Source organism: Orcinus orca, chromosome 8, assembly GCF_937001465.1.
Source record: "Orcinus orca chromosome 8, mOrcOrc1.1, whole genome shotgun sequence".
Taxonomy (NCBI): domain Eukaryota; kingdom Metazoa; phylum Chordata; class Mammalia; order Artiodactyla; family Delphinidae; genus Orcinus; species Orcinus orca.
This window is the reverse complement of record NC_064566.1, coordinates 97,867,389-97,893,012: the sequence shown is the minus strand read 5'-3', so window position 1 is coordinate 97,893,012 and position 25,624 is coordinate 97,867,389. Positions and strand designations below refer to the sequence as shown.

The following is a 25,624-nucleotide window of genomic DNA, read 5'->3' as shown; positions in this document are numbered from 1 at the left end:
ATGAGAGGCTCTAAAAAGGAAGCGATGACAATGTAACTGCAAATGATCCTAAAAAGAAGAAAGATGAGAATGGCTACAGAAACCGCATCTGCCACCCCAGGTAGGTCTGCACCGGGTCCTGGTTCAGGTACCTTGCACCTTCATTATAGAGACTCAAACCTGCCTGCTCGGCCCTGAACAGGGAGAGTTATATCAGAACCTGACCCCACCAGTAAAGAGGTTCTAAAGTTACTCTTGCTCCTCCGCATCAAATACGTCCATGTTCAAATCCCTGGAACATGTTAAAGTCACCTTCTAAGGCGAAAGGGACTCTGCAGATGTGACTGAGGTAAAGACCTTGACATAGGACTTAAGCCTGGGTTACCCGGGCAGGTCCATCCAATCACACGGGCCCTTAAAAGCAGAGACCCCAGGGCTTCCCTGGTGGCGCAGTGGTTGAGAATCTGCCTGCCAATGCAGGGGACACGGGTTCGAGCCCCGGTCTGGGAGGACCCCACGTGCCACGTAGCAACTGGGCCCATGAGCTGCAACTACTGAGCCTGCGCGTCTGGAGCCTGTGCCCCGCAACAAGAGAGGCTGCGATAGTGAGAGGCCCGCGCACCGCGATGAAGAGTGGCCCCCGCTCGCCGCAACTAGAGAAAGCCCTCGCACGGAAACGAAGACCCAACACAGCCAAAAATAAATAAATAAATTTAAAAAAAAAAGCAGAGACCCTTTCCCAGCTGTGGTCAAAGAGGAAGATGTGAAGACCAAAGAAGGATCAGAGAGACAGAATGTTGCTGGCTTTGAAAATGGAGGAAGGAGGCCTCTAGAAGCTGAGAAAAGCAAGGAAACGGATTCTGCCCTGGAGCCTTCAGAGGACTCAGCCATGCCTTCATCTTGGTTTCAGCCAGTGAGACGTCTATCAGATTTCTGACCTACAGAACTGTAAGATAATAAATGTGTGTTATTTTAGGGCATTAAGTTTGTGGTAATTTATTGCAGTGGCCATAGGAGACTAATACACACTTGAAATATTGTAATTTGCCCAGATCTTACATTGGGATTCTACCTCGGTTTCCTGGGTTCAAACTGTAATTTCTCCACTGGGACTCTGAATCAGACTCCTCCTAGCTTATGCCCCCCACCCCATGGAAATATACACACAATGTTCGATCCAATGACTCTACCCATACTAGAAGAAATCCAAACAGACCACTAAACCATGGTGATTATCCGACAGCAGAGAATCTACAACAGTGGTTCTTAATAGTCTTCTGGGGAACGTCTAAAACATACAGATTCCTAGGACCTGCCCCAAAGCTATTGAGGCAGAAACACGACACTGGGCGTGTGTCGTATTTACAAGCTCCACAGTGATTCAGCAGAATTGGCCAGCACTGAGGACTTCTGTTCTAGAACAAGGTGATCCTGTTTTCTATCTGAAGCACTGCATCCACTTCTGAAAACCACACTTTGAGATGTAGGTAGAGAAACTGGATAATGTTCTCACAAGAGCAACCAGGACGGTCAAGAGGAACAGGTAAAGGATGCTGGGAGCTTTTACTAGAGATGAAAAGATACAGGGTTTGGAAGTGGGAGGTGGGGGCAGAATACTATAACCGCTGTCCTCAACTGATGAGTTTCCTTGTGAAAGGATTAAGACTTCACTGAATGTCTCCAGGATGGAGGTACAGAATTCCGTTTTTTAAGAGAATCCTTGTATCATACAGTTCTGTCATTTGCTGAGCAAAAATTGGTTGGCCTGGGGGAGCTTGGATGGGGGGCTTGGTTACATATAAAACTGCATTAGAACATCTAGAAAAGGTTTGAGAACTACTAGTGAACAGTCTCAGAAGCCCAAGATGGAATTCATCCATCCATCCATCCAGTGAACATTTACGGAGGTCCTACCATGAATCAGCTGCTATTCAAGATGTTAAGGATATGGTGATGTATCAAACAGACAAAGGACCTACCCTCATAGAGTTTACCTTCTATTGAGAGAAACAGCAAATGAGTAAACAAACAAATATGTTACTTTAGATACTGATAAGAGCTACAAAGAAACATAAAGACAGTAATAGTAAGAGAGTGATGGGGACTTTACAGAGGAGAGTCAGAGAAGGACTCCATGCTCAGAAGGGGATTGTTTTGGAAAATACCAAGATCCCCATCACAGAATTACTCCACTTGGTAAGAATGTGGTAAAATATAATCAAAGAACAGCTGAACAGTAGAGCTGGAGGATGTTCGAGGTTTCTTTATGAAACATGTCTCAATATTTTATTTTATTTATTTATTTATTTTGCGGTACGCGGGCCTCTCACTGTTGTGGCCTCTCCCGTTGCGGAGCACAGGCTCCGGACACGTAGGCCCAGCGGCCATGGCTCATGGGCCCAGCCGCTCCGCGGCATGTGGGATCTTCCCAGACCGGGGCACGAACCCGTGTCCCCTGCATCCGCAGGCGGACTCTCAACCACTGCACCACCAGGGAAGCCCATGTCTCAATATTTTAAAAGGGAGAACATAGCTTTTAGAAACTGGGAATAAGGCTGTCATTAATCTCCAAAAATTCTTAAACTGATTATTAAACAAATGATTAATGGGCACTTAGAACAGAATGTAGTGGCCTTCAGGGGCCAGCTTCTCTAAGAAGAGGCATGTCACACTAATCCCATTTCCTTTGCTGACAGGGTTATCCGATTAACGGATTGAGGAAAATTGTAGATAGAGTACACCTTGATTTTAAGACCTTAACCAAGCAACATCCTTATGTATAAGGCAGATTTGAAACAGGCTAAAGAAACTTATTTAAAGAATACCCATTAATGAATTAATCCCATCCAGGAGGAAGGCCCTATTTCATTTCTTCTTTGTTAATTATGTTTAATGTTCTTCTTACTGTACTTATCTGGCTCAGATGTTCCTACTATTATTATGGTAAGTGTTGGATCAATCTGCCCTGTTATTTTAATGTCCCAAAGGCCCACTGTGTTCACTCTTTTTAATATAAGTGCAGGATTTTACACTAATCCCCATTTAATTTCTCTGTGTTATTTTGGAGTATTCCTCCCTACAAGAACTTTCAACATGGTTTGATGAAAAGATCACAATTTTGTACAAAAAAGTACTGAATAAATGCCCCAGTCTGTTACTGACGAGGTGACCCTCTTTGAAGCTTAACTTTCCTATATCTAAAATGGAGATAATACCAGAATTATTATTATGAGAAACAAAGCAGAAGCACAAGACATCCTGCCTCTAGAAGTCTTCCCTGGGGGAGACGGCCCCGTTGATGACTCACGGCAGTTGGCCTCGTCCTGGCCGTCCTGGCAATCCTGAAGGCCATCACAGCGCCTCCAGCTGGGGATACACTTCTTCGGTTGTCGGCACTCGAACTCAAATCGGTCACATCGCCCGAGCTGGGTGGGAGTGGAGGCAGCAGTGACATTTGCTAGAAGAAAAGATTTTTAAAATTCACTTTTTAGTACCAGGGGCTGGCCAGCAATAGCAACCTATTGGGTGTGTTGGAGATCTCGGTGCTTTCGGAATTACGACGGGGACCTGAACAGAAACGTGAGCTCTGGTGAAAGACGGCAGGTTGACGAGACACAGGGATCTCATCCTTCTCTCTCTCAGGCCCAAACTTAGTTGAAGACTTTGAAGACAGAGGTGAGTAAATCTTGTAGAAAGTAGAAAAAGAAAAGATTACAGAAAAATTTTTTTAAGTTTTAAAAAAGTAAGCGGACTAGATCAGGAGATTCAACATATGACTGACGAGAGTTCCAGGAAGAAAAAGAAAAGAGAGAAGAAAATACTAAGGGATATTTCAAGAAAATTTTCCAAAACTAAAATATGTAAATTTCCAGAATAAAAGAGGACATCAGTGCCATCCACCACATTAGACAGAAAGAGACCCACAGCAAAGTACAGCACTGTGAAACTTCAACACTGGTACCAAAAGGAAGAGTCTACAAGCTTCCAGACAGTAAAAACAGATTACATATAAAAGATTCAAATCAAAATGGCTTTGCATTTTCCAAGAGCTGCTTTCTCAAGACAGAAATTCGAATGTCTTCAAATTTCTGAAGGATATATATATATATATACATATATGTATACATATATATATGTATATATATATGTATATATATATATTTTTTTTTACAGCCTAGAATTCCAAACCCAGCCCAATAACCAATCGGGTCTGAACGCGGAAGAAAAACACTTTCAGACAAGCAAGGCCTCAAATATACCTCCCATGTACTCCTTCTCAGGAAATTTCTGGAAAATGTGCTCTACCGAAATGTGGGATTAAACTAAAAACCAAGAGGAAAGACCTGGGATATAGAAAAAGGAGCTGCAACGTGAGAGAAGTAAAGCGAGTCCTAAGGATGGAGAAGCAACCTCCCAGAAGATACCTGTGCCCCAGACAGCCCGCACAAACCAGAGAAACTCAAGAGATAAACACCTTGAATGAAGGCCATCATCACCGTGTCCTCGGGCACCATATCATCATATTCACCTGACAAAGCTACCAGAGGGTGTGCTCCAGAAAAACAAGGGAGTAAACTAAGAAAAAGCAAGACACAAGGTCCAGGAAAACAGGGAATCTAAATCAGGAGAAAAGCAAAGAGAATTCCAGGGAGGGCAGTGAAGCCCCAGGGTAAGGACAGGCAGCAGGCTGGGAGAACAGTCAGCCGAGATAGGAGACGCCAAGCTCCTCTTAGAAGGGATATCTCCAAGGCAAACAATGGAGCTGAGAATCACCTAATACAGTGACCTTGTGGAAAGTTACACCAAGAGGCTGCTGAAAGGGAGGAGGCACCAGCCAAAGATACAATAACCTGAGGCAGCAAACAACAACAGAAAGCAATGATTAGCTTTGGGATACTGTGTGTGGTCCACAGTTGGATAACTGGATTTTTAAAGGGCCTCTCCAACCCCCAGAAGCACTCTGCTAAAACAAAGTGCGTGGAGAAGAGTGGGGGAAAAAATGAGGCCAGAGGACTGGGCCAAGGCACATCATGGCGCTCACACCTGGACAGTAAGGGCACCATCAGGGGGGTCCAGGCTGGGAGAGGATATAATTACGTATTAGTATGTATTAGGCTTCTTGGAAGATAAATCGCAAAGGGGGAGACATGAGGCAGAGAACCCAGTTCAGAGTGAAGAAATATCCAGTGAAGAAATAAGATCTGAGAGCTAGATGCCAATTTAACGTTACATGGGCAACATACATAAAAAAAGAATTCAAAAAAGCTGAACGCAGCATCTAAACAGGAATCTGCTCACTGAATTAGTCCGAATTTGCTAGAGTTGGTTAACGTCCTGCTCGGTTTCAGTAACCAACAGGCAATTTTGAGAGAGGGACAATCAAGTGACTACAGAGAGATGGGCCTTGGGGGAAAAGGGCAGAGACAGAAGGGTTTTTTTTCATTTGTTTTAATCTGAGAAGCATTTACGGGGCACTGGCTATCTGCCTATTATTGTGGTAGGCAGAGTGGGAGATTCAGACTAAAACACGAGGTCCGGCACAATCGCTATGGAAAGGAAAGATTTATACACATGCAATGACCAAGAAGCAACATGCGGCTGTTCATAGTTCAGCGCCAAAAGGACAACAGGGCAGAGTTCAATGACACTGGAAAATGGGTGGACATCAGCTAAAGAACTCAATGAATGCTCTGTGGGGGTGGGTCTTGAGAAGGGGAATAAAACCCTACCTGCCTGAAAGAGGAGCCTCAATCTTTAGTCAGCCTACCATTCACACGGGGAGCTCCCGGGCTCCAGGCAGAAGTCCTCATTCTATAATTTTATAAACACTCCAAGTGATTCCATTACAGGTGGGCTTCATGCTGTACTTTGAGAAATACTGACAACATACTGAGGTCTCCTTTAACTACGAAACCTGTGTTTCTGTCTGCCCTGACCGACAGTGGGTTTCACAGAGAGGGAAAGTAGGGGGACGAGGTCGGGTCTGATAAGGGCAAAAACCCTACTGGAGGAATCTAGGCAGAGAAGAAGCAGGTGCTTCCAGGGTGGGTGAGGAGTGCAGTTTGCAGAAGTGAAAAGTAATGGCAAGCAAGGAAAGATCAGCTCAAACAGGGCCTTGAAAATAGGACTCAGGGGTTAGGGTCTATCTTCTGGACAAAAAGGACAAGTGGAAACCAGTGATGATTTTAAACAGGGAAGAGATGGGATGAAAACAAGTCTTAAAGGAGGAAAATCAGACTACTGACCTATAAGTTTGCTGAAAAGAATTATGTAAACCATGGCAAGCAATGACCTATTATTTTATTACAACTGAGTTTGAAATGGAAAACTGTTTAGGAAAGGATACAATTCTGCCTGCAGTTAAGGGTGTGCCCTAGGCGGCGGTCTCACGGTTCACCAAGACCTCCAGCAATACGGTCACTCACAGACCTCCAGAGCCTCTCTGTGTTCAGCCACTAGATGGCAGTGCTTACCCTTCTGTTCATAGGATGGCCGCCAACTAGCAAGCCAGAGACTCGGGTTCTGTACCCTGCGCCGCCCCGAGTTTAATACACACAGACGCCTCCCCTATAATTCCCATGGTAACCTCCTGTGGAGAGGAAGCAAAGGAGACCCAACCACAGCCAAGGAGGAAAGCAGGGCAGCTGGCCTTTCCCTGCAGGAAGATCAGAGGGCAGTGATAGAAGATGACTTCTGAGTTCCCCGGGGTCTCCCTGCTCTGGAGGTGAGAAGGGGCCTGGCCACAGAGCAGAGTCCCAGAGGGCAGGATACTGCCCTCAGCCAGGCTGCGCCCAGGGTGTAGCCCCAGAGGTCCTCCCCTTAAAGCAGGTGCCACGGGCCAGAGCCGGGTGCAGTACTCACCAGGCGAGGGGCAGCCTTCCTCATCCGAGCCGTCTGCACAATCTCGGTACCCGTCACACACCCAGCTGTCCATCACGCAGGCCCCACTGCTGCAGCGGTAGTAATTGGGCAGACACGTAGAGGGCCCGGGAGTAGGGGAGGGAAGAATATGTGAATCTGAGGAAAACACCAAGCAAGGAAACCCAAAATGTTACAGGAAGCTTGATCTCAGACCCAGATGTGTCCCAAACCTAGTATGGCTGTCCCAGATTTAGCTGCACCAGCCCAGGGAGGCCGGTGTCAGGCACGGTTCTGAACAGTGAAAAATCATTTATGATGGGGTGTCAGAACAGACTGTATTCTCTTCCCTTCTTTGGAGCGGATTCACCTTACCTATTTGATTTGATCTGGGCTAACGTTTGGATGAGTTAGTTTCGCAGGGGCTCATGCAGGCTGGTGGAAGGACTCGGAATGCACAGGGTGGGTGGGAGAATTAATTCCCATGGAGGATAAACCCTGTTCTGCTTAACTTAACGCCAACCTTCCCGAGACCGGCTCCGGGACAAGAACACCAAGAAGGAAAGGGATGGGCACACCGCCCACACCAGTGCTCCCCTGGCATGTATCACGTACACATAAATGTGTCACGGCCCATGCGTCACCCAGAGCGCTCGTTACAACGCAAACGCTGAGTCAGGAGGGAGGCCTCGGGTGGGGTCAGAGGCTGCCGTTCTATCAAGGAGCTGTGGGTCTGCAGGCCACACTCGGGGTAGCCAGGGTCTAAGCTCTAAAGTCCTCACTGTGCCCTGGAAAGCATAACCCTCAGAACAGGAGAAATCAACCGGGCTGCTTTCACAGCGGGAGGGGGAGAGAAAAGAACTCAGAGAGACAGTTACCCCCTGCCCCTCCCAAAAAAGTCACTGCCTAAGCCAGCCACCAAAGAGACAGAGCTGGATTCTGTGTGAACAGGTGGGAGGACGCTGGCATGTTTCAGCGATGGGGCTGCCCCGGACCCTCACCTGCACAGTCCTTCTCATCAGACCAGTCCCCGCAGTCGTTCTCCCTGTCGCATTTCCACCTGTTGGGGATGCAGTGCCCATTCTCGCACGGGAACTGGAAGTAGCGGGAGCAGTTGGGGGCCTCCGTGGGGTTTTCTGGGGGGTGAACCGCATGGTCAGTCATCTGCCCTGCACACTGTGGACACAGAGCTCCAAGGACACACAGGCTCCTCACCCAAGCCCCAAGGCAGCCCACGATGCCCTCCCAGAGAAGGACAAGGCAGCTTCCTGGACGCATCGGGAGACAAGAGCATATCCACAAACAAAAGCCCACCTTCCTGGATTCCATCTCACATTCTCTGACGTATGCCTCTATGTCTTGCTAATGATACCCGAGTTTTAATTTTGACACTTCACCAAAGGAATGACCTAACTACTGATGATAACGTGATGGTGACAGTGATTTCTATTACGTTGTGGCATCTGTAACCTTTACAGGGGAGGGGGAAGCACATTCCAAAATATTTATCATAACTCCTCCATCATATTCCTTATATATAACGTGAACTTCCTAACTGGGGAAAGAAAAGAAAATGGAATAAATACTCCCTCACCCCTGCTAGGGGGTAGGTTCTCACTTTAAGACTCAGTTCCTTACACACGGATTCAAGAACTGGCAGGAACTGTGGCTGAGGAAGGAGATGGCAAAGCCGGTGCCGGAGTGGGCCGAGCGCCCCCTCCTTAACTTCAGGAGCCTTCAACCCGGAGATCAGGGAAGCGAGGAGGCAGACCCCAGGTCTCCTTACCACAGCTGGCTTCGTCAGAGTCATCACCGCAGTCATCCATCCCGTCGCATTTCCAGATCAAACTGATGCACACTCCGTTCTGACACTGGAAACTGAACTCATCACACACCTTGTGGAACTCGGGGCCTGGAGCTAGGGAAGGAACGAACACCCGAAAAGTCCAGATTGCTTCTACACCAAAGAGCTCAGTGTAACACTTGCTGTTTGGAAACGAGAGGAAAGAACGAATGTCCTCCACCAAGAGACTGCACGGCTGAAGCATCCCTCGAAAGCAAGTCAGTGGAAGGCCTGGCCCCGGCAACCCAGAATGCAACTGTAGTTGGAGATAAGGTCTTGAAAGGGGTCATTAAGTTAAAGCGAGGTCATGAGGGTAGAGCCCCAATCTAACAGGACTGGTGTCCTTATCAGAAGAGTAAATGAGGACACAGGCGCAGCAGGAAGACCATGTGCAGACACAGGGAGAGGACGGCCATCCACAGGCCAAGGAGAGGGGCCTCAGAGGAAGCCAATCCTGCCGCCATCTTAACCCTGGATGTACAGCCTCCAGAACTGAGAGATCACCTTTCTGTTGTTGAAGGTCCCCAGTCTGTGGTCCTCTGTTTTGGCATCCCAAGCAGACTGACGCAAGTACCTACTATTGAGTTGGCCCAAAAGTTCATTTGGGTTCGTCCGTGACATCGCGGGAAAACCCGAACGAACTTTTTGGCCAGCCCAATGTAATTCGTGCAGGGCAGTGTTGGGGAACAGGGCTGTAGCAGTGAACGAGACAAAGACCTGCTCTGATGCACACACACTCCAGCTGGGGGAGGCGGCCCACAAAATAAGTGTACGGCGTGCAAAGTGGAAGTGAGTGCGGTGAAGACACTGCAGCAAGGCAACGGGGGCCACTCAGTGATGGGGGCGCAAGAAATCCTGCGGGTGAAGTTGACACGGGGGCCAAGGTCTCGGTCATCCTCTGTCCTCCCGTTTATCTGTACAACTAACAAGCAAGTTTCCGAAGCAGCAAAGGTGAGCCTTCTCAGAAAAGGCAAGACTGGACCCTCAATCCAGACCTTGTAAACTAGACGGGGGCACATCCCCAGGCAGCCCAGCACCCCTTAGTCTCTCCAGTGCCCGCGAGCGACCCCCCTCCCCCCGCCCCACTCACAGCATCCCGCAAACGCCGCATCCTCGTCCGAGCCATCGCGGCACTGGATGATGCCGTCACACACCATGGACTGGAACAGGCACTGCTGGCGGTTCTTACACACGAAGTCCATGAAGCGAGTACAGAGGGGCTCTGGAAGGGTCCAGCAAGGGAAAGAGGCCGTGAGCCCCCGGGGCTGGAGGCCTCGTGGGCCCTGGGAGGATGCACCCTGGCCAGACGCGCATTTGGGAGACGGGAGTAACAGGCACAGTCACCGAGCGCTTGCTTTGAGCAAACCCTGAGCTCTAGTACATCGTTAAACTCCCAGGACAATATGATGAGAGGTTTTACTCTCCTGTTTTCCAAATGAAGCACGGGGGTGGCAGTGTTAAGTATTTCACCAAGAGCACACAGTGGATGAGGGTGGAGCTGAACCTGAATCCCAGAGCTGCCTGACATCAAAGCCCATGATCTTAACCACGTATCGATCAAATGCTGACTCTCCAGTATGGGGCTTGGCAAACTGTTGCTATGAAAGCACGGAGTCCTAACCACTGGACCGCAAGGGAATTCCCCCGCCCCCAACTTATATTATGTTGAAGCCCTAATCCCCAGTGTGACTGTATTTGGAGATAGGACTTTACAGAAGTAATCCAGGTAAAGGGAGATAAATCAATTGATAAATTGATCAAAAGGATCAATAAAAGTGGTGTCCATATAAGAGGCAACAGAGGTGCAGGCACAGAGGCGGCCACGTGAAGACATGGCGAGAAGGCAGCCTTCAGACCTGAACTGCCACGCTGGCTCATCCCTGGGTCTCCAGCCTGCTCTTCCCCAGGATGGGCACCACTGACTCCAGAAAACCTTTCCGGGTCCAAAAAAACTGGGCATAAAAAGGGTCACTGGGCCTAAAACTGTTACCTAAGTGATAGTCAGCAACTAGGAAAACCAATGAAGTAGGAGAAATAAGTGTCCAATTCCAAACCATTGGTCCATTCACAGGACATACTGCAGTTGAACAAAGATGATCATGGACCATGACCTAATTCCACAGTCACCCACCACGACTCCCTCCCCTGCTCTCCTTCCCCCAAACCGCACCTCCCCAACTCCATCCCTCTGAGTCCTGGTCGAGAACTTGGGGTCACCGCATTTACAAGCTAATTGCAGGCAGGTACTGAGGAAATGAAAGCATTTAGTCCAATGTGTGCCCTTCACTCACAGCCACAAGGCGCCCCCCAGGCAGGGTGAGGACTCACCACAGTGCTGTTCGTCTGAGCCATCCGAGCAGTCGTGCAGACCATCGCAGTGTTTGCTGGACGGGATGCAGGTGCCATTCGGGCAGCGGAATCCGTTGCACTTCCTCTCTGGAATGTGATTCAAGAAGAAGCAGAATAAGGATACAGGCAGGCACTCACATCATTGTTTGGCCGGGGGGCTGGGGAGGTGACGAGTATAAATTTGTCCACCGTACGGAGAGCTATCAGTATTACAGACGTATACATACGATGACCCAGCAATAGCACTTAAGAAAACTAATCTACCTACACGAGTCAAAAATAACGGAGGCACAAGGTTATTCATTGCAGCACTGTCTGTAATAGATTAAAAACCACCTACGTATCCGTCAATAGGGGACTGTGTAATTACTGTACCCAGGAACACTAGCCTGTTACAAAGAGACTGAAGAAGCACTACGTAAAAACACGTCCTAGATATACAGTTGTGTGGAAAACCAAGGTACGTGGCATACTACATGTGTAAAACAAGACAAGAACATGTAGTATATTTAAATTTGCATATATGCACAAAAATATTCTGAAAGGATACACAACAAAGGGAGGGAACCGAGCAGATTTTTCTTACGTACTCAAAAAAATTTTTTTTTTTAATGAAAATTAAAAGAAAAGCTTCAAGTGGATGGAAAAAAGTAGGACACTCTTAAATCACTCACTGTCTTAATTCTTCGGGAATTGTAAACCGAAGCCCTTTTGGAGAAAGTTTGTCCTAGAAATGTTAAGAATCTTAGGTTTCGCACTTAGCATAGAATTCTTAGCACTAGGTCACCCCTTCTCCTGAACAGAGAGCTACCGCCAGACATGTGCCTTAAAAATCACTGCCAGCAGGCCAGTTGCAAACCCAACTCTTGGTGGAATGGTCCCAGGAGGATCGGGGATAAGACAAGAAAATGTGTTTTAATCCTGTAAAAAGTCATCATTCTTAGGAGACTGTTCAAAGGACATCAAACAGAGACAGTAAAGGAGTACCATGAGTTGGGGAAATAGTTAATGTCACTCAGCATAAAAAGGTTTTTCAAAAGTATAAATTTTAAATTGTACAAGACAAATGCCCACTCACTAAATTAGTGAAAACAACTCAAAAGATTAAATCAAGGGAGGCTTGGGGAAACATACGATATATAACTGATGGAGAGCCTTTCAGTATAGTCACTCGGAAATAAAATCTGGAAACGCTTAATGAGAACCATGGAAATCGAACAGAACCTTTGACCCAGCACTTCCATGTTGAGGGACATACCCCAGGGAGTACCTCAAAGGAAAATGAAGCCTTCATTTCCAAGGACACAAACAGTTTTACTATGCATGACAGTATGAAACTGAAATTACTCAACCAGGGAGCGACTAAGTAAAACTACGTTATAGCAAAAATACAAAGAGAAAAGACATCTGCCATGAAAATGCTAACCACAGAAATACAGACGTATGGAAACATCTTTGTTTAATATTGTGCCATGAAAGGAGCAGAATATAGAACAGCACGCAGACAATGGTACAACCCCATGAAAATTAGGGACGTATGGTATGAAATAACAGAAAAGATGTATATTGGTCTCTGGCCCCGGTTACTGGCATCAAGCTTCTAAAACGCTTATAATTTCCTGAGTGACGGGAATGTCTTTTGTTCTACTGAGGTGACTGGGGGGGCTGGTCATCAGAAAAGCCATGCAACGATTAGAGGCCTGGAGCTTTCCAGCCCATCCCCACTCCAGGAAGAGGAGAGATCTGGAGACTGAGCTCATGATGGACCATGCCTAAGTGACGAAGCCCCACCCCCAAATCCCAAAAGTAGGCGGTTCAGACCGCTTCCAGGCTGTTGAACACATGGAGGTGCTTGGAGGGTGGTGGGGCTTGGAGAGGGCGTGGAAGGCCCATGGCCTTCCCTGTACCTTGCCCTGGGCTCTGGGCTGTCTTCCATCTGGCTGTTCACCTCTCTCCTTTATCATAACCTTTTATAATAAACTGAAAAATGTTTCGCTGAGTGCTCTGAGCCATTCTAGCAAATTATCAAACCCAAAGAAGAGGTTGTAGGAACCCAGATTTATAGCTGGTTGATCAGAAGAACATGTGACAACATAGGACTTGTGACTAGCATCTGAAGTGGGGGCTGTGTGATGTGACACTGTCTTGAGGAAGACAGTGTCAGGACTGAGTTAAATTGTAGGACATGCTGGTGTCGGGGAATTGCTTGATATGGAAAACACACATTTGGTGGCCAAGAAGTGTCAGAAGTATTGTGTGAGCAGAGTATTGAGACTATAAGGACAAAACAGGAAGTCTTTCCCGCAGACACACGGCAAGAGGATAAGGAGAGAGACCTTTAAAACTATTTGGTGTGAAAGGGGAAAGGTTGGAGGGAGGGATAAATTAGGAGGTTGGGATTAACATGTACGCACTACTATATATAAAATAGATAATCAACAAGGACCTACTGTATAGCACAGGGAACTCTATTCAATACACTGTAATAATCTCTATGGGAAAAGAATCTGAAAAAGAATAGATACATGTGTATGTGTAACTGAATCACTTTGCTGCACACCTGAAACTAACACAACATTGTAAATCAGCTATGCTCCAATATAAAACAAATTTTTTTTAAAAGTTTGGTGTGAAAAAGCATTTTATGTATTGTGTTTATACGACAGCTATTTTGTGGTTAATTTCAAATGATTATCTCAGAATCCTTTTTTGAATAGATCATATTGAACAAGTTCTGCCTTAACGAGTGGTAAGCCATTTTCCCAAGAGGCCATAACAGAGACCTCTTAGCCATAAAATATACCATTTGTATAGTAACTGTTGGCTAACTTCCGGCAGAACACTGGTAATGTGACTACATTTAGTGCTCCGGGTGGGTTAGTGGGTTTCTATTTCTTTTCTTCAAAGTTGTTATGGACAAGCAGTGAGGCAACCTGCTTGCCCAAGGATTAAGACTACATAACCCAGGCCTACACACTGCACGGCAGTGCCACACAGAAACTGTGGGCTCACTAGTGGTCAGAGTGGGCACCCGGGCCCAGCGGGACACCATTCAATTTCCTGGCCTGTCTGTTGTCTATTTTCCGGAACAGCAGACATGGGAAATGCTCTGGGTGGGGCCAAAGCATCTGCACTTACCACAGCTGACTGGATCTTCATCAGAACCGTCTTGGCAATCCATGTCACCGTCACACGCCCACCGCTGGGGGATGCAGTGCCCGTTGTGACACTGGAAGTTGGAGGCCTCACAGGTGTGATAGATGGCTGTCAGAGAAAGAGAAGAGAGAAATGGTCAAGACGTCCCTCACCTCCGTGCTCCCATCACCATCAGGGGCCAAGTGGAGAGAAGGCTTGTACTAGATCACAGGTATGACCTGGGGCTGCCCTTAAGGTATGACCTGGGGCTGCCCTTAAGGTGGAACGCAGCCTCCTGAATGGGCAACAGCTTGAGGCTCTGAGTTTATCAGTGTTACAAGCACAGATATACATGTTAAAAAAAATCAGTCACTTTCACAACAACTTATGAGGTAAGAAGTATTCCGCCTTTTACAGATGAGAAATAGGCTTAGGACGCTAAGAAGCTCGCCCACATTCACAAAGATAATGAAGTAATGGCACCAGGGCTGTCCAAATCCAAAGCCTGTGCTTTCTCCACTCTACCTGGCTACTTTATCTTCTCACTCATCCAGATTCTGCAGGATAAGGACAGGCAGTGTGTGCTCAGGGGACTGGGTTCTAAAGCTGGTCCCCACTGTGTGGAGGCCTCAATTTCATCATCTATTTTCATATCTAAGGACCCCTGTAAGTTCTGAAAGGCCATGATTTTATAATTCTAAATAAACCACCCAATTTCAAATGTGGAAAACCTCAGGTCTGAAGAGAATAAAAGATGTATCCAAAATCTAACTTTCTGGACAGTTGAGAGAGACATCTACCAGCCAATAATACGGGGTGTTCTCTACAGTCATTAAAAGAAAAAAAAAAAAGGCAAGTGAAACAGAGCCACTGTTATAAATTAACAGGTTCATCTGCATACACGGGCTGAGGCCACCAGGAAGTCGTTTAGAAAACTTCCCAAAACCTCGGTCAAAGACTATTTCAGATGCATAGTATCCGCCTCAACCCCAACCAACACTACTAAGCGCCTTCTGCATCAGATTTCCCTTTCCTCCTCTGACACAGGGAGCAGTTTGTGTCTGTTTGTTGCTGAAAGCCAGGGCTGGCCTTGTTTACAACTGGCATAAAATAATATAACCAAGACAGACGGGTTCTCTTGGTTTAACTGTGTGAACAGGACGTTCTAGCAACAGAAGGAGGCAAAACAAACAAAAGTGGGTTGTTGAGTGCACACCATAGTTATTTATTCAATCGAGATGGTTGGTAATAGTGACTCAAGGGTTGGGAAAATGGGCTTCCAATGCCCTCGAGAATTTCTACTGCCTTTGAGGCTATTTTTTTGCAATAGTCTGAAATACAAAGCACCTGATTTTTCAAACCACTTTACAACAAACGGTTGTCCATCATCTGTTGACTTATCTCCTCAAAGACCAAGGCTATATCCGGTAGCATGCAAATAAGTCTACAGGAAGTTTCAATATTTTACAGCCTTTGGCAATCAGAATCCGTTAAAAATCTTTTTAAAATATACTTATCTCTGATAAGAGGAATAAGTGTATCATGCATGTTACATGAGCTTTGCCCCAGTAACAGCCATTGCCTGGAATACTTCTGATTTATTGGTTTTACAAATCTGACAGCCCTTCAAAAAGTTCCTCACCAAAGCCTTGCTCGCTTTCATAAAAGATACTGTTGCCTAAACTCATTGCCATACTGATGTACTTGTTATTATTCAGCCTATGCATTTCGATTCCAGTTGAAAACAATTGCAGAGCGTTAATGAAGTTTCCAAATGACAATTCTGGGAGGCATGTTTGAGATCTCCAGATTCCATCACAGATGCTGAGTCAAGAAAGACTAATTAATTTGCACCATTTCATTCAAGTGGCCAGGTAGGGCTGGAATGCTTAACATACTCTCTTTTTCTGAATTTTTTTGTCTTCTGCGTAACTTACTAGCTCTCTGTCAATGAGTGTCTGATGAATGATACATGCTCAATCGATAATATTTTTTAATTACAAGGATGAAAGAGATGGACTTTAATACCGAGTAAAGAATTTGGGGAAGACGAAGAATCCTTTGTAGAGCAGGATTCACTGTGACTCTAAGAACAGAAAGGCTAATGGGGCAAATGATCATGAAGTTAGAATACCAGGGTTTCTAATAGAGGCCATTATCCTCCTACCTATTCTCTGACTTGGGCAGATCTCTCCTGACTCAGCAAGACCCGTTGTGACACCTGATCAAAAGCACGAGCCAAATAAAATTGGGGCAGAAGAGATGAATTAATTACTGTGACAACAGAAGCACTGCCTTATTATAAAGCACTGGACTATTAGGAAATGAACGAGGAAAAAGAAATGCTAACATCAACACAACTTGAATGATTAATAATGTAAAAAAATAACATAAAGCATGAAGAAAAGCGCACTGAAAAATAAAAGGCAGAATTTGAAAAAAAATCAAATAGAGGGACTTCCCTGGCGGCGCAGTGGTTAAGAATCCACCTGCCAATGCAGGGGACGTGGGTTCGATCCCTGGTCCAGGAAGATCCCACATGCCGCGGAGCAACTAAGCCCTTATGCCACTACTGAGCCTGCGCTCTAGAACCCACCAGCCACAACTACTGAGCCCGTGTGCCATAACTACTGAAGCCCACACGCCTAGAACCCATGCTCCACAACAGAGAGAAGCCACTGCTATGAGAAGCCTGCGCACCACAACAAAGAGTAGCCCCCACTCGCCGCAACTAGAGAAAGCCCAGCGCAGCAAAGAAGACCCAATGCAGCCATAAATAAATAAATAAATTTAAAGCACACATATAGTACACCAAAAATTATACACATAAAAGAGAACCAAATTGAAATTCCAGATATAAAAAAACATAGCCATGGAAATAAACATAGCTCAGTGGGTGTGTGAAACAGTAGATCAGATCCAGCTGAAAAGAGAATTGTTGAACTGGAAGAGAAATCTGAGGAAGTAACTCAGAGTCTAGCACAGAGTCATAAGGAGACAGCAAATATGAAAACCAGAGGCATGAACACCAGAATGAGACAGTCCCGCAAATGGATGATAGTTGCTGCTGAAGACAAATGGATGATAGTTGCTGCTGAAGACAAGAGTAGACAAAGTAGCAAACAGATACAGCTGAAAAGATAGTGGCTGTGATTTCCCAGAATTGATGAAAAACGTAAATCCTCAGATTTTAGAAGGAAAACAAATAGGATAAATAAAAATACTCCCACACCTAGGTAGGTGAAACTGAGTAACAAACAAACAAAATGCAAAAAATGTAGAGACAACTGGAGAGAAAAGAATGTCAGACTGTTATTTGAACAGATAATCCGAGAGGAGAATTTAAATCAATACAAAACAGGCCAGAAAAAAAGGGACTAATTCCATCAAAATACTTAGGGAAAATTACTACAAATCCAGAAACCCAGATCCATCTGAATTCAGTTTTGAGATCAAAATAACGACATGTTTCTATAAACAAAAACTTGAAGTTTACTACTCACAGACTCCTGCTACAAGAAACACTGAAGGATGTGCACAGAAAGGAAGCACTAGGTACAAGAAGCAGAAGTGGTAGACAGGTAGGTACCTATAAATAAGTTTGGTTACTAAAAAATAATAATGATGACTAATTTTAGGATTTTTAAAGCATAAAACTAAAATACGAAGTATTTCGTGTTTTAAAATACTAAATATATACGAAGTATGTCAGTATTGAAACTGTGGTCAGAGACTGGAATCAAAGCTGGTCGAGGGGAGGGGAAAGATATTAGGAATACACATAAGATGTCTAGGGCAACAGCTAAAAGAACAGAAATGAAACACTTACGTTCAAAATCAATGCAGAGGGATGGAGGGGGAGGGATAAAGGAAACTCAATTCCATAGAAAGCAAAACAGGGGGAGGGGAAGAGCCAAGAAAATGCCCGGAACAGACCATGCATGAGAGCTGAGGCCCACAGGACGTCAGTCGACCCGTTTTTTTTGGCTCTGCAGGTGACTTAATTTACTAGGCCAGGAAATGAAGTAACCCGCCACACATCAAAATGAGCTCACACCTGACCCCCGACTATACTGAGATGACAGACAAGGAGAATCATCTTTAAAAGGTTTGGAAGCACAGCCATTGGAACAAGGCTGCAGTTGTGGTGCAAGCACTCTACACGTCCCCAGGTAGCCCTGCCAGAGAAAACCAGAGATAAAACGAGGAGTCTGCGACAAGCCCACCCACAGAATTGAAGTTGTTCATTCTTTGTGGAGGATCGACACATGCACGTAAAACACATGTTTGACTGACGTACTTGTGCTAACAAGATGTTCAGTCTCCTTCAATACGCAATTTACAAACGGAAATGCCCAGGTGCGCCCCTCTAATTTACTTATTTATTTATTTATTTGTGGTACGTGGGCCTCTCACTGTTGTGGTCTCTCCCGTTGCGGAGCACAGGCTCTGGACGCGCAGGCTCAGTGGCCATGGCTCACGGGCCCAGCCGCTCCGCGGCATGTGGGATCTTCCCGGACCGGGGCACGAACCCGTGTCCCCTGCATCGGCAGGCGGACTCTCAACCACTGCGCCACCAGGGGAGCCCCACCCCTCTAATTTATTAACCAACTATCTGCCCAACTCAAAGCTTCCGAACAGCACTCATGTGCTTCCTGGGCTGATGGCAGTTCCTTTGCGGACCTTGGTTACCCCTGCTTCTGCAGGCCAGGCTTGTACACGGAGAGAAGCAATCGCCTGCAGTCCTTCCAGAAGCAGAGGCGCAGACACCGAGACTGCGCCAGAAAAGATATGGGGGGAGGGGCGAATTTACGAGGGGGTGGAATCTGGTAACATCACAGATCAGCCTGTGTGATGTACCTGGCCTTTGAGGAGCTCCGTTTACTCCTTAAAGTCCCGTAAGGTCACCTCTAAAGTAAAATGAATGGAGAGTTACAGTTGTGTACAATTACCCAATCAACAGAGCTTCTCTGAACTGGGCACTGGGAGAATATAAAGGAGTAAAATATCATTTCTGCCCTTCACAAACCAAATCTAAAGCAAAGCACAACACTGATACGTAAGTGTGGGACATGATAACAGATCTACTTTTTATTTGCTTTTACAAATTAGGAGGCATGCTTTGAGCTCCCGGAGGCTGGGCAGTGTGTAAGAACTGCTGGGGTACCGTGGAGGAAAGAGAGATTAAGACACGGGACTTAAGGGATTTAATTCTCGAGACTGAAGATCCATTCACAGTGGATGGCAAAATGAAGCCTGAATGACCAGATCTCCCCTCGCCACAAAAGGGTTAAAGGAAACATCTTTACCTCCATCGCTGGAGGGATTTAAGGTAGAACGGAATGACAATTTCTAGAGGAGGTTGCAGAGAAAATTTACTCCTCAGAAGTGGGCTTTGTTTTCCAGCCTCCAACTTCCCCAACTCCTTGCTGTCCCCGAGTCCACCATGATGCATACGGCCCTCGTTCATTCATTCACTCACAAAAAACAGTGGAGTGAACATGAGTGAACTTAACACCCAACAGAAGAATTACAACACTACTTCTACCTTACACCATCCAGCCTTCCTCTCATATTCTAATGTTGTTCCCAAATTTACTTTCGATAAAATCTTACCCAACACAGGTGCAAGCACAATTTAAGCTTTCAGTGTTTAGGGAACCCCTTGATGCTGCATTCCAAAACATGCGCTAGTTCACTGTTACTCAATGTATGGTCCCCAGACCAGGGGTCAGTCTGTAAACTCTGTTACTGGTCCTAAGGAAATAAGCTTGAGCCAAAATGTAAATCCACTCGATCACTCAGGAGACTGTTCAGTTGAACACTTTTTCATGGCAAGACCTTCTCAACGGAGGAAGCAGAGTTGGTTAAATTTTCGGCACAAGCTTATCAAAGACCAGCTCTTTGAGAAGCACTGATCTCACTGGTTTCTAAGGTCCATTTCTTACAGCCTAGATTCTGCGATCACGTAGGGCTGCAATGCTACCCAGCACGTGAGCAGGGAAGTGCTTCTCAGGGAGTCCAGGGAATACTGACCGGTACAGTTGGCTTCGTCAGACCAGTCCCTGCAGTCGTTGTCCCCGTCACACACCCAGGAGGAGCGGATGCACATGCCAGAGCTGCAGCTGTATTCGTCAATCCGGCACTGGTGCATTTCTGCAGGTGAGACCACAGACAAGGATCTGAGCACAAAAGCTTGCCCGGAATTCTGTCTCTGAGGTCAAAGCTCCTAAGGGTTACAGATGCACCCAATATCCCTATTATCGCAGACGATCCACGCATGAAGACTTTAACCAGGGATGGAAAGTCCTCGAGGATGGTGCCCAAGTACAGCCGGCCCTCCGGATATTCAGGTCTTGCCTCCACAGATTTGGCCCACTGTGCAATATGTACTGTGTTTACTATGTGGAATCCGTGGATGCGGAATCCGTGGATATGGAGGGCCGCCTATGGGACTTGAGCACCTGTGGATTCCGGAACCCATGGTGGGTCCTGGAACTGATACCCTGTGGATACCCAGGGATGACTGTAGTGCGCTGCAAATGGGGCACAGGTGTGCTGAGATCCTGACACCTCACACTCTGGCCACCAGGTGCCTCTAGGCAACAGCGGCCTTGGCCATTTATCTTGGTGCACTTTTCAAATATCATTTTCTATGCCTCCTATGTCGGGAAGAAGGTTGGGAAGCAATGCTCTGGCTGCCCAGAAAGCCAAATTTTCAAGAAACAGACTTCCAGAGACAGAGCCTGTGGTTTCAGAACAGGAGTAATGAGAAAGCCGAGTGTGCTGATCAATGTCAGATGCTCAGCTCAGGGAAAGAGAGATCAGTGCTGAGCTCCCCAAACAGGAAAGCTGGTGACTTCCTGCGGGCAGAGCTCCCGGGATGCTGGCCGCTGGGGCTGTCTCAAGAAGGGTGGGGGCCGGAGACAAACGAACCAGGGCAGTCTGACCAGGACAGGAGGGGCAACTACACTGACAACATCTTTTGTAGGCCCCGGGGATACTAACAAAACAGAATTTTCACATGGAATTGTAAGGATTCTAGGAAAACAGGAGTAGCCAAGCCCGGGGGCCCGGGGTGGCTGCCTCAGTGAGAGAGGTTGATGGTGAACTGGGGAGCAGATATTCATGAGGAAACAGTCTGGAGACTCACGAAGAGGACCTGGATCTGAGGTAGGGATGACCTGAGACCTTGAGGTGGACTCAGGTGCACCAGCGTGAATGGACCACGAACAGAGAATCTGAGGGACAGACACCGTTTAACGGTCCAACATGTGTCCAGTGAGTGGGTGAGAGGACACATCAGAAACAGATAACCACGTGGCGATTCCTCCCGACGAGAGCAAAACTGGCTGCACACGTTAACCCTCTGAGTGCAGAGGGGGACGTGGGAGGAATGAAGGGAAAACAGTGCAAACCCCAAGGACTGTTTCCTGGAACTCCGTATTTTTACAAAGGTGAAGGAAAATTATGTAACCACTCCCCCCCAGAGAAGTGCTCTGAGATCCAGGCTAGGATCATTTCCCCCACTCTCCTTATTTGAGTCCCAGTGAGTCAAACCCCCCATTCGTGATGATGCAGGCCCCATCCAGAAGCACACGCACAGCGGGACTGGACCTGCCCCCGTGTACAGGCAGGGAGCCCACAGGGCCTCACCGAACCCTCGCAGCGGCAGGGTCAGCATCTGGCCCCCACACGCACTCCCCTCCAGGCTGGGGCACTCTGTGTACTGTTCCCTCCCGTGACAGTCAGTAGCTACGGGTTTGGTACCCAGAGCCCATCAACTAAGACAGGGCTCGTGAAACTGACAGGGGAGGATTATGCAAGAAGAATGGCGTGGGAAACACAGTCCCAGTTCCCTTTTCTGACACAAACTAACTGTGTCACCTTGAATAAGCCCCCTGACCTCTATGGACCTCAGGTGTTTCATCCGGAAATCAAAAGGACTGAACTAGAGAATTCCTACCACTCCTTCAATTCCAACACACTATTTTCCTAAATAAAAATGTCCATGCAGAAAACAGATGCTCAAACAACGTTTGTACCATCCACTGACTTCTAACAGGGTTTACTGAATTAGATCAGTTAAAAAAAACAAAACAAAATGAAAAAACAGTTCACAAAGGTATAGCTCTGAGTCTCCAGGAGGCTAACGTCATAGCTGCCCAGAGGCGTGCGTGGGCTAAGGCTGTATAGCTGTTAATAACTGCCTGAATTCATTTAGAAATCTTCCTAATTCTCACACTCATGTGTACAGCATCTCTGCAAGGAAGCAGGGTCCATCACTTTATGAATGAATCAATCCTACCATGTGAATGGAGGTGGCCATGCAGCTGATGTCATAAATCCCACAATGGCTTTCAGAAATCCTCCATTTCCAACCCATCCCATGAGCCAGGGTGCCGCCCCCTCTGGAAGAGGATTCCTGGACATCATGTCCCCTTACCACAGTGACTTTCATCGCTATTGTCGCCACAGTCATCCTCAAGGTCACATTTGTAGGACAGTGGGATACAGGTCCCAGACTCCTGGCAGCGGAACTGGGTGTCCGGATCACAGATGGTAGTAGCTAGGATGGGAAAGAGAGACAACATGCTCATTAGGTCCAGTCAACTCCCCCCAAATACAAACATCCCACTGGAAAGCCAACTGAAAAAGAGGAGGAAGCAGATTTTAATTGTAATATGAATTTCAACAACAGAATCGAAACCTAGACTTACAGAAAAAATAAACTGCGTGAGAACCTGAAATTTACAACCAAGGGAGATAAGGGCCTATCTTTCCATGGACGGATTCCAGATCCGAACAGGGCTGGGAAGAGTGAGAAACCGTCACTGAGCTAGGAGACAGCATGATGCGTTACATCAGGGGTCCCTGGTACCGGTCCGTGGCCTGTTAGGAACCAGGCCACACAGCAGGAGGTGAGCAGTGGGTGAGCGAGCGAAGCTTCATCTGTATTTACAGCCGCTCCCCATCGCTCGCGTTACGGCCCGAGCTCCACCTCCTGTCAGATCAGCGGTGGCATTAGATTCTCATAGGAGCGTGAACCCTACTGTGAACTAGGCACGAGGGGGATCTAGGCTGCTTGCTCCTTATGAGAACCTAATGCCTGATGACCGGAGGTGCAGCTGAGGCAGTGATGCTAGCGCTGGGGAGCGGCTGCAAATACAGATTATCATTAGCAGAGAGGTTTGACTGCACAGAGACCATAATCAATCCATGTGCTTGAATCACCCCAAAACCAGCCCCCCGCCCCCGTCCATGGAAAAATTGTCTTCCACGAAACCGGTCCCTGGTGCAAAAAGGTTGGGGACCGCTCCACTATATAACCTCCTAAGATCCCCTCAGAAGTGACGGTGTCTTCCTAAATAAATGGCAGAAATACCTTCATCTGGAAAACTACCATGAGGAGGCCCAATTCTACACACGAAGCTGCCTCCTCACCGTACAGAGGACAGAGGGAGGGTAGGTAAAATTCTGCAGCGGGAACAGAGGCCCTGCAGTCAGGCGAGACGGGGTTTCAAATCCTGGCTCTGCCTCTTCCTCTAGCAATTAATTTTAACCTTCCTGAGCCTCAGTTTTCTCCACAGCAAAAGGAAGATAAGGTCACGTGGGCAAGCACTTGTGATGACAGACACAAAGACCTGACGGGGGTCTTAATTCCACCAGCCACAACTTACTTCACCCAACCCCCCTGGGCTTCCGGTCCCGCTGCTGTAAAATGGAGATAATACCTACCCTCCTGGCATTATTATGAAGGTCAATAAGAAAACAAGTTTGGGACCAGCACCCATCCTTAGGATGTGGATATAATGGGCTCTAAACAAATGTCACGTCTCCTCCCATCCTTACTCTCGCCCTTCTGCCTCGGAATGTGAACACAATTCAATTTTTCTCCCCCTTCTAAACAGAAATTATCTGGGTTTAAGCATAAGCCCTAGAACCTTCCAGAAAAGGCTTTAGGAAAGAAGGCTGCTCCTAGAGCAGCCAATCCACAAGGAATGACGTGATAGAACAGAATCTTGGGAAGAGGGTGGGGAGTATCAGGAAGTGAGAGGCGAGTGGCAACCCTGCAGTCAGACGTGCCCGGCCACTCTTATTTGCAGCTCCGTTTCTTCTCCGTAATTGAGTTCATGGTGGGAGGCAGGGGATGAATGCAGAAATGACAAGACTGCAGGGGATTCATGTCAAAACCCCCAGCGGCTGACAGCCACCCAGGGCAGGAGCCTGCTGAAGAGCAAGGGGGATGTGCCGACAGCATCCCTCCCACGTCTGCCTTCGTTGCCACGCCTCTCCTCTTCCCTGGCAGCTGACGGGATGCCTCGTTTAACTTCCAGACAGCATTGCCCAGCCACGGCCTGTCCCCTCCTGCAGCCCTGCCCAGGAACAGGGTGCCTGCCCCCTCCTTGATAAGGGAGACCCTCAGGAAGGCTCAGATAAGCACCACCCTCCTGGCTCCCAGGCTCCATGTTTTACACCCTGCAACCCTCACCCCCTCACCTCTGCCACATCTGACTAGTCCGGGACCCGAGCCACGGGGAATTGCAAGAAAGCAGAGCAGAAAGCAAGTCTCAGGGGCTCGGGAGGGTAAATCCCGGCTGACGCTTGCACCTAAGCAGAAGGAGCGCAGAGCCAGCTGCATACTTCCCTCCGAGGAGAAGCTTAAACTCTGCATGGAAACCTGTGAGGCCACAGCTCAGGGGCTGTGGGGAAGGAGATGGAGGGAGGTCTTCCTCGCAAAACACTGAACCCATATGAGACCCCAGCTCATCCATCTAGTAGAAATCAAAGCCCAGGAACCCCAGGAGGAATCCCGAGCTACTGGAGCACGAGGTCATCTAGTTTACAGCTCTCTGCTTCCGCTACGCCTCATTACGTCCGGGCAGTTTTCTTACAATGTGTTAATTCTAAGAAGTGTCTCCTCGCCCACCCTCTTCCGTAACAAACGCCTTTGCAGAATCTGCTCCAATGATGTTAATATCAATTAATGTCTGTAAGGAGCGCTGGCTATCCCCTCACAAATATCGCACCTTCCTGAGACCCTGGTAGGTACAGGAGGTTTGATCAGTGTCCCTTTTGTAGGAAAGAAAAACACACGGAGAGGCTGGTGCTCTCCCAAATCTGCTGTTGGTAAGCTCCTCTCCCTCCGCGTGAAAGGCAGCCACCGAAACCAAGGAAAAATGATTAAGGTCTGGTAATAACCTCCTATGAGCCAGAAAAGGCAGTACATAGGATTGCAGGGCCCAGATGAGTTAACGAGTTGACTGTTCCTGCAGTTGCTTTCTGGGAGGAGGGGCATATGAACAGGCACGTGCTCTACAGATGGCTGGCAAAATACCTTCCCCAGAGGCAAGGTGGGTACACAGAGACGGGACACACCCATTAATCTGTCCTTATAGCACAAAATGAGAAATGAGCTTCTGGATTTCCAAAGGCAAAATATTTGGAAGAGAAGCCTTC

The 25,624-nt window shown here is 47.3% G+C and overlaps 1 protein-coding gene across 2 annotated transcripts in view; it reads right to left on the bottom strand.

Annotated features, from left to right (window-relative positions):
* SORL1 (sortilin related receptor 1) overlaps window positions 1–25,624 on the bottom strand; it is a 161,399-nt gene that overhangs the window by 32,490 nt on the left and 103,285 nt on the right. For both annotated transcript variants that reach the window (XM_004280687.3, XM_033407341.2), the window contains 9 exons: window positions 22,611–22,733; window positions 20,201–20,320; window positions 14,168–14,293; window positions 11,009–11,116; window positions 9,771–9,902; window positions 8,624–8,755; window positions 7,839–7,973; window positions 6,841–6,996; window positions 3,287–3,436 (listed from right to left, as the gene is read on the bottom strand). In XM_004280687.3, the coding sequence (XP_004280735.2) occupies window positions 3,287–3,436; window positions 6,841–6,996; window positions 7,839–7,973; window positions 8,624–8,755; window positions 9,771–9,902; window positions 11,009–11,116; window positions 14,168–14,293; window positions 20,201–20,320; window positions 22,611–22,733 (1,182 nt within the window). The remainder of the gene's footprint in view (window positions 1–3,286; window positions 3,437–6,840; window positions 6,997–7,838; window positions 7,974–8,623; window positions 8,756–9,770; window positions 9,903–11,008; window positions 11,117–14,167; window positions 14,294–20,200; window positions 20,321–22,610; window positions 22,734–25,624) is intronic.